At 42.3% G+C, this 8039-nt stretch overlaps 1 protein-coding gene across 1 annotated transcript in view; it reads left to right on the top strand.

Annotated features, from left to right (window-relative positions):
- Positions 1-450: 450 nt before the first annotated feature.
- LOC111953872 (piezo-type mechanosensitive ion channel component 2-like) overlaps positions 451-8039 on the top strand; it is a 167413-nt gene continuing 159824 nt past the window's right edge. Inside the window, exon 1 of the mRNA XM_070435672.1 lies at positions 451-1258. Within this exon, the coding sequence (XP_070291773.1) occupies positions 1195-1258 (64 nt within the window). The 5' untranslated portion in view covers positions 451-1194. The remainder of the gene's footprint in view (positions 1259-8039) is intronic.

Raw genomic sequence — 8039 nt, 5'->3', positions numbered from 1 at the left:
ACACACACACACACACACACACACACACACACACACACACACACACACAACACACACACACACACACGACACACACACACATGTGTGTGTGTGTGTGTGTGTGTGTGAACATGCTCTATCTCTATAGTTATAACAACATTATATAGATTGTGTAGATCATATCCAAATAATATAATAGTGAACTACTAGTCCATGACCTGTCCCTGTGCAAGGCTCAACCCATATTCCCCTTTTCCCGTTAGTCGCGTAAAATCGGCCCCGCTTGGAATCTGTGAGGGTTGGAGTTACCTGACCCAGAGGAGGGCTTGGAATGCGGTAGCCACGCCTGCGGCTCTCTCAGAGGAGGAGCGAGCAACATGTTAGGCTAGGCTACACGCTCACAGCCCTGCCCTGCGTCTACCTCCCGCTCCTCCTCATTGGGGACTAGGCATCAATCCCTAATTCTTGCCTGACTTCTGAATGGTGGAGTCATTTGTCAGTTACAGGGTGGTCTTGTGAAGTTTTCATTGAGGAGGAGAAAAGTGTCATCATATGAGGTAAAGCATAGAGCTGTGCGGGGCTGGGGCGTGCGCGATGTCTGTTAAAGCTACTCCGAAAGAAATTATAGTCACGCTTTTACGCATTTCCAAGTGTCTTCTCTTACCAAACTAAAGGAGAATTAAGAAACAGGACGCTTGACAAACTCCGTTAACTATCCAAGACGGAGATTATGAATATGCAACTTGCTGACCGTATTTCATAATTGTTTTCTGTTTTAAGCACGGCGCTGGAATTTGGGCAAGTATTTATTTACTATAAGCGTGGTCCAACCGTTATCAACAGGTAGCCTAGTGTGGATAAACTGCAACACTGTTGTTACAACCACAGTTTCCCCCTGTTAGAAATGGTGTGCTACTCCGCGTAACGATTGTTATCCTACTGGCCCAGATGTTTAGGGTCTTGGATATGGGGTGTCGAAACTAAGGGCAGAGGAAGCAGCTGTGCCTAAACTTTTCTCGGCTGTTGGCTATGGCTTATCAAAAGCGCTGTTTTGGACTTGGACTTCTAAAAAGGATGTTGGAGACACCAACGGGACAATGCCCTGTCACTTGGACTTTGGAGAGAGCTGGACGGGTGCATTAAGATTCCCCAATGCCAGATAGCAGCGTATCACAATAAGACAGCTGCCTGTTTATATTTGATAAATCTTAAGGAATGGCTTCCCAGGTGGTGTGCGGACTGATCTTCAGGCTGCTGCTGCCAGTTTGTCTCGCTGCAGGTAAGCGGATTTTATAAAGCGTGTTGCTAAAATTGCAGCTGCATTGATAATTGACAATCCAAGAAATATGTGCAATAATCTAGACATATTACTGAAGTATTTTGAAAAGTTATTGGTTTGTTTTTCTGGAACTTACCATATTGAATTGGAAACGTTCTAAATCAGTCCACTGGCTACATTTGATAATAGCATAAACACTTAGAAAATAAAACAAGCAATAATAATAATAAATACACATCCATATAATAACGATAATAATAATTATTCATTACTATTATGAATACCATTACTGAGCTAACAATGTATCCTTCATCAGACTCAGTTATGCTACATTGCAACAACTAACAAAACAATAACTAAACTAAACTTGATGCAAGTAATAAAAATGTCTTAATTATTGATCACTCGATAAAAAGTGCCAATATGAACTAATTTGAAGTAATACAAATATGCGACTAAAACTGTGTTTTTGTTTAGATTCATTCAAATAAATGAAATAGACTGTTTAGCATTTCGGGAATATCGTGTTGGATGCCAAATAGCCTGTTAAGAAGCCATTATGAAAATAAGTTGTTTTCTAATAACTTCAGAGGTAGCATCTTAGCATAAAACCCTTTTTATAAGTTTTGTAACGGATTTATGCTCAGATAATGAAATATTTGTGTTTTAGAGATTATATTAGATGTGATTTTGATGAATTGTGTCTGACACTGTGATTATCTTCAACGTTTTTAAAGTATGATATGATTTCTTTGTTTTTTGTTGTTTCAAAATTGCACCTTCATGTTTTTAAAAATATTTGACTTTGGAACTTGGTGTTGTCTCTTGTCAGCTGTGGTTGGGTCGTTCCTAGTGTAAACGAGGCGCAGGTATCCTAGGGGTTAAGAGCATTTGGCCTGTAATCGAAAGGTTGTTCGTTTGAATCCCGGAGACGCCTAGTTGTTAAATCTGTTGACGTTCCCTTTGGCAAGGCCCTTAACCCTATTTGCTTTGCTAAATTAAACTATGTGGATGGGGTGTCCTGCAGGACCATATAACATCATTATATTGTTTAGCAGGACACTGTGGTCAGGTTGTCCTTGTCTGTGTTTCACTTCCTACCGTCAGAATATTCAGATTTGTATTCGGAATACTCTCACTACACAATAATTGCTCACGATCTTGCAGTATGGGGACTAATCTTGCTTTACAAACGAAACCAAAGGGAGCGAGCAAATGTATGTTTTGATGCCTCAAATCACTAGTCAAAGGCTGTGTAGGTTTTATAACACAATTGGTGTGATGTTAAGGATGTGTGTTAAAAATGAATATAAACAAATTAAATTTATAAGGATCAGATTGGTGAGATATTGGACCAGATGCCTGCTACTGTAAATGATTGGTCACAATGTTTGGATGAACCTTACCAGAGGTACACTGCCTAGGGAATCAGTCTCAGATTTGAAGAAAATATGTGATATCATTTAAGATATTTTATCAGCATCAACATTTTGTATTTACATACTAAAGACTGTAGGGTTGGAAAACTACGACAGCTAAGGACATTATTATTATATGACCAGGTATTCATTTTCAAAGCAGTGCAAACTAATGTGAAATGAGCAACTTGCTGAGGTCATGTCACTGTTGACCATTGAAACCCTCAATATCTGTTATACATGAAACATGAAGTGTGTTTAGCTGGACATGGATTGACTGAGTCTATCAAATACAGTACAAAATGTCCACCAAATAAAGCAGTAACCATTACACTTTTTGTTCTCAATGGCATCACCTCATAGGAGAGTCTTCATTGTGTATGCCACCAACACATTCCTTCGTCGTTAGTTAGTTTGTCAGTGATAAAGATTTGTGTGGGAGACTATCAGCACCTCTCAAACCAGATGAACTTCCAACCTTGAAAGATATTATATTACTAGTCCTCTGTCTTCTTCTTATTTTTCCTCCCTTTTCAGTCCTTTTATCTGACTCTGTGCAGTCTCCTTTATGACACGCCCACACTCAATGGGAGGACGAGCAGTCAGAGCTTCAGAGTCCCCTGGTAATGTGATTGTCCAGCGACATGTCTGTTCTATGACTCATGGTTTATCTGGAAGGCTTGTTTATACAGACCTATCGAAGCTGGGCGACCAATACCAGTGCTGATTGATATCTCTTGTTTTGGAGGAGTACAGTCAGTTAACAACTCCCCATCCTCATGACTCACCATTGGCCAGATGGTGAAAATGTAGATCTCTACATTTTTGCAAGTGTCACCATCAGGGACAAAACATTTTAAACACGACGGAGATAAAAAATTTCGCAGTAATTTCCTGCAATTCTACACATTTTACCATGACTTATGCCATGTTCATATGATATCCGAGTGAGAGTGACTGACAAAATCATTGGGGGCTCCCTAGAGGTCAGAACCCCTGGGCACATGCCCTGCGTACCCGGTCAGTCATTCGGCCATGATAACTATAAGGTTTAGATTGCTGGCTAGACTAACTTACTTAGCAATCTATAAAATGGCAGCTGACATGGGAAAATTGACTGAAATATCAATAGGACAACTGCTGATGCATTACCACATTTTGAAATAGTTAAGCTAGCACGTTGTGTATTCTACTAACAGTAAGTTAAGACCCCAACTGACTTCCTAGTTGGGGGCCCTCTATTGTCCACAGGGCCCTAAGCAGCTGCTTATGTGGCTTGTGTAAAACAGGTTTTAGGCTTAAATAATGAAATATTTGCTGTTTTAGAGATGATATTAGATGTGACTTTGATGGATTGTGTCTGACAGTGGGATTTTCTATAACGTTTTCAAAATATGGTATGATTACTTAGTTTTTTGTTTTTTCAAAATTGCTCCTTAATGTTTCTCAAAATCTTCTATGACTCTTTGAAACTTGGAGTGTTCTCTTGGCAGCTGTGGTTGGGTCTTTCCTAGTGGAAACGGGGAGGCAGGTATCCGAGCGGTTGAGAGCATTTGGCCAGTATTCGTAAGGTTGCTAGTTCGAATTCAAGTGATGCCTTGGTGAAAAATCTGTAGATGTGCCCTTGGGCAAGGCACTTAACCCTATCAGATTGTGAAAATGTAGATTTCTTTTAAAGTTTTACCATCAGGGTCATTTCTAGCATTTTGGAAGCCCTAAGCCAGATTTCCTTAATTCTGTTCATGTAGAGTATGATTACATTGGATGACTCATTTTGAAGGGTGATTTTCAAAGTGCAGTTTGAGGAAGAGGGAGCGAGAAACAGACAGAGAGAGAGGGAGGGCGAGACAGATCCACAGATGTGTCACGGCCGTCTAAAGAACTGGACACGGGGGCCCCTCAGGGGTACGTACCTAGTCCTGTACTTCCTGTTAAACCACACCTGCGTGGCCGCGCACGACTCCAACACCATCATTAAGTTTGCAGACGACACAACGGTGGTAGGCCTGATAACGGACGATGATGATACAGCCTATAGGGAGGTCAGAGACCTGGCCGTGTGGTGTCAGGACAACAACCTCTCCCTCAACGTCAGCAAGACAAAGGAGCTGATCGTGGACTACAGGAAACGGAGGGCCGCCCCATCCACATTAACAGGGCTGTAGTGGAGCGGGTCGAGAGCTTCAAATTCCTCTATGTCCACATCACCAAGGATCTATCATGGTCCAAACACACCAACCAAGTTGTGGAGAGGGCACGACAACACTTCTTCCCCCTCAAAAAGTTATACAGCTGCACCATTGAGAGCATCTTGACTGGCTGCATCACCGCTTGGTATGGCAACTGCTTGGCACCTGACCGCAAAACGATACAGAGTGTAGTGTGGATGGCCCAGTACATCACTGAGCCAAGCTCCCTGCAATCCAGGGCCACTATACCAGGCAGTGTCAGAGGAAGGCCCTAAAACCTGTCAAAGACTCCAGCCAACCAAGTCATAGATTGTTCTCTCTGCTACCGCACAGCAAGCAGTACAGATGCGCCATTTCTGGAACCAACAGCACCCTGAACAGCTTCTACCCCCAAGCCATAAGACTGCTAAATAGTTAGTTAAATAGTTCACCAAATAGCTATCTGCATTGACCCTTTTTGCACTAACTTTTTTGACTCATCACATACGCTGCTGCTACTGTTTACTACCTGTCACTTTATTCCTAAATATACAGTGCATTCGGGAAATATTCAGACCCCTGACTTTTTCCACATTTTGTTACGTTACAGTCTTATTCTAAAATGGATTCATTTTTATTTTTTACTCGTTAATCTACCACATAATCACAAAGCGAAAACAGGTTTTTAGAAATGTTTGCTAATTTATATATATATATACAGTGGGGAGAACAAGTATTTGATACACTGCCGATTTTGCATGTTTTCCTACTTACAAAGCATGTAGAGGTCTGTCATTTTTATCATAGGTACACTTCAACTGTGAGAGACGGAATCTAAAACAAAAATCCAGAAAATCACATTGTATGATTTTTAAGTAATTCATTTGCATTCATTTATTCATGACAAAGTATTTATACTATCAAAAACAGAACTGTAATATTTGGTACAGAAACCTTGTTTGCAATTACAGCTGATCATAGTTATCCTGTAGTTCTGAACAGGTTTGTACCACACTGCAGGCAGGATTTGCCCACTCCTCCATACAGACCTTCTCCAGATCCTTCAGGTTTCGGGCTGTCGCTGGGCCAAATACGGACTTTCAGCTCCCTCCAAAGATTTCTAATTGGTCAGGTCGTGGAGACTGGCTAGGCCACTCCAGGACCTTGAGATTTGCATCTTACGGAGCCACTCCTTAGTTGCCCTGGCTGTGGTTGTTTCGGGTCGTTGTCGAGCTGAAGACCCAGCCACGACCCATCTTCAATGCTACTTACTGAGGTAAGGAGGTTGTTGGCCAAGATCTCGCGATACATGGCCCATCCATCCTCCCCTCAATACGGTGCATCGTCCTGTGCCCTTTGCAGAAAAGCATCCCCAAAGAATTATGTTTCTACCTCCATGCTTCACGGTTGGGATTGGTTCTTGGGGTGTACTCATCCTTCTCTTTTCCTCAAACACGGCGAGTTGAGTTTAGACCAAAAAGCTATTTTTGTCTCATCAGACCACATGACCTTCTCCCATCCTCCTCTGGATCATCCAGATGGGCATTGGCAAACTTCAGACGGCCTGGACATCGCTGGCTTGAGCAGGGGACCTGTCGTGCGCTGCAGGATTTTAATCCATGACGGCGTAGTGTGTTACTAATGGTTTTCTTTTAGACTGTGATCCCAGCTCTCTTCAGTCATTGACCAGTCCTGCCGTGTAGTTCTGGGCTGATCCCTCACTTCCTCATGATCATTGATGCCCCACGAGGTAGAATCTTGCATGGAGCCCCAGACCAAGGGTGATCGACCGTAATCTTGAACTTCTTCCATTTTCTAATAATTTCGGCCAACAGCTGTTGCTTTCTCACCAAGCTGCTTGCCTATTGTCCTGTCGCCCATCCCAGCCTTGTGCAGGTCACAATTTTATCCCTCGATGTCCTTACACAGCTCTCTGGTCTTGCCTTGTGTAGAGGTTGGAGTCTGTTGATTGGTGTGTGGACAGGTCTTTTATACAGGTAACGAGTTCAAACAGGTGCAGTTAATACAGTAATGAGTGGAGAGCAGGAGGGCTTCTTAAAGAAAAACTTACAGGTCTGTGAGACTGGAATCTTACTGGTTGGTAGGTGATCAAATACTTATGTCATGCAATAAAATGCAAATAATTACTTAAAATCATACAATGTGATTTTTGTGTATTTTGTTTTAGATTCCGTCTCTCACAGTTGAAGTGTATCTATGATAAAAATGACAGACCTCTACATGCTTGTAAGTAGGAAAACCTGCAAAATCGGCAGTGTATCAAATACTTGTTCTCCCCACTGATATATATATATATAAAAATACCTTACTTACATAAGTATTCAGACCTGTTGTATGAGACTCGAATTGAGCTCAGGTGCATCCTGTTTCATTGATCATCCTTAAGATGTTTCTACAACTTCATTGGAGTCCACCTGTGGTAAATTCAATTGATTTGACATGATTTGGAAAGGCACACACCTGTCTATATAAGGTCAGACAGTTGACAGTGCATGTCAGAGCAAAAACCAATCAAAAGAATTGTCTGTATCTCTGAGACAGGATTGTGTCAAGGCACAGATCTGGGGAAGGGTACCAAAAAATGTCTGCAGCATTGAAGGTCCCCAAGTACACAGTGGCCTCCTCATCTCTTAAATGGAAGAAGTTTTCGAACCACCAAGATTCTTCCTAGAGCTGGCTGCCCAGCCAAACTGAGAAATCGGGGAGAAGCCTTGTCAGGGAGTGACTAAGAACCCAATGGTCACTCTGACAGAGCTCCAGAGTTCCTCTGGTGGAGATGAAACTTCCAGAAGGACAACCATCTCTGCAGCACTACACCATTAGCCTTTGTAGCGTGGCTAGACGGAGAGCCACTCCTCAGTAAAAGGCACATGACAGCCCGCTTGAGTTTGCCAAAAGGCACTAAAGACTCTCAGACCATGAGAAAACAATATTATCTGTCTGATGAAACCAAGATTGAACCTTTTGGCCTGAAGGCTAAGCTTCACGCTGGAGGAAACCTGGCACCATCCCTACGGTGTAGCATGGTTGGTATGTAGCATCATGCTGTGGGATGTTTTTCATTGGAGGGACTGGGAGACTAGTCAGGATCGAGGAAAGATGAACGGAAAAGTACAGAGAGATCCTTGATGAAACCATGCTCCAGAGTGCTCAGGAACCTCGACTCTTGGTGCG

The sequence above is a fragment of the Salvelinus sp. IW2-2015 genome, linkage group LG27, assembly GCF_002910315.2.
Source record: "Salvelinus sp. IW2-2015 linkage group LG27, ASM291031v2, whole genome shotgun sequence".
Classification (NCBI taxonomy): Eukaryota; Metazoa; Chordata; class Actinopteri; order Salmoniformes; family Salmonidae; genus Salvelinus; species Salvelinus sp. IW2-2015.
This window is presented reverse-complemented; position numbering and strand designations above follow the sequence as displayed.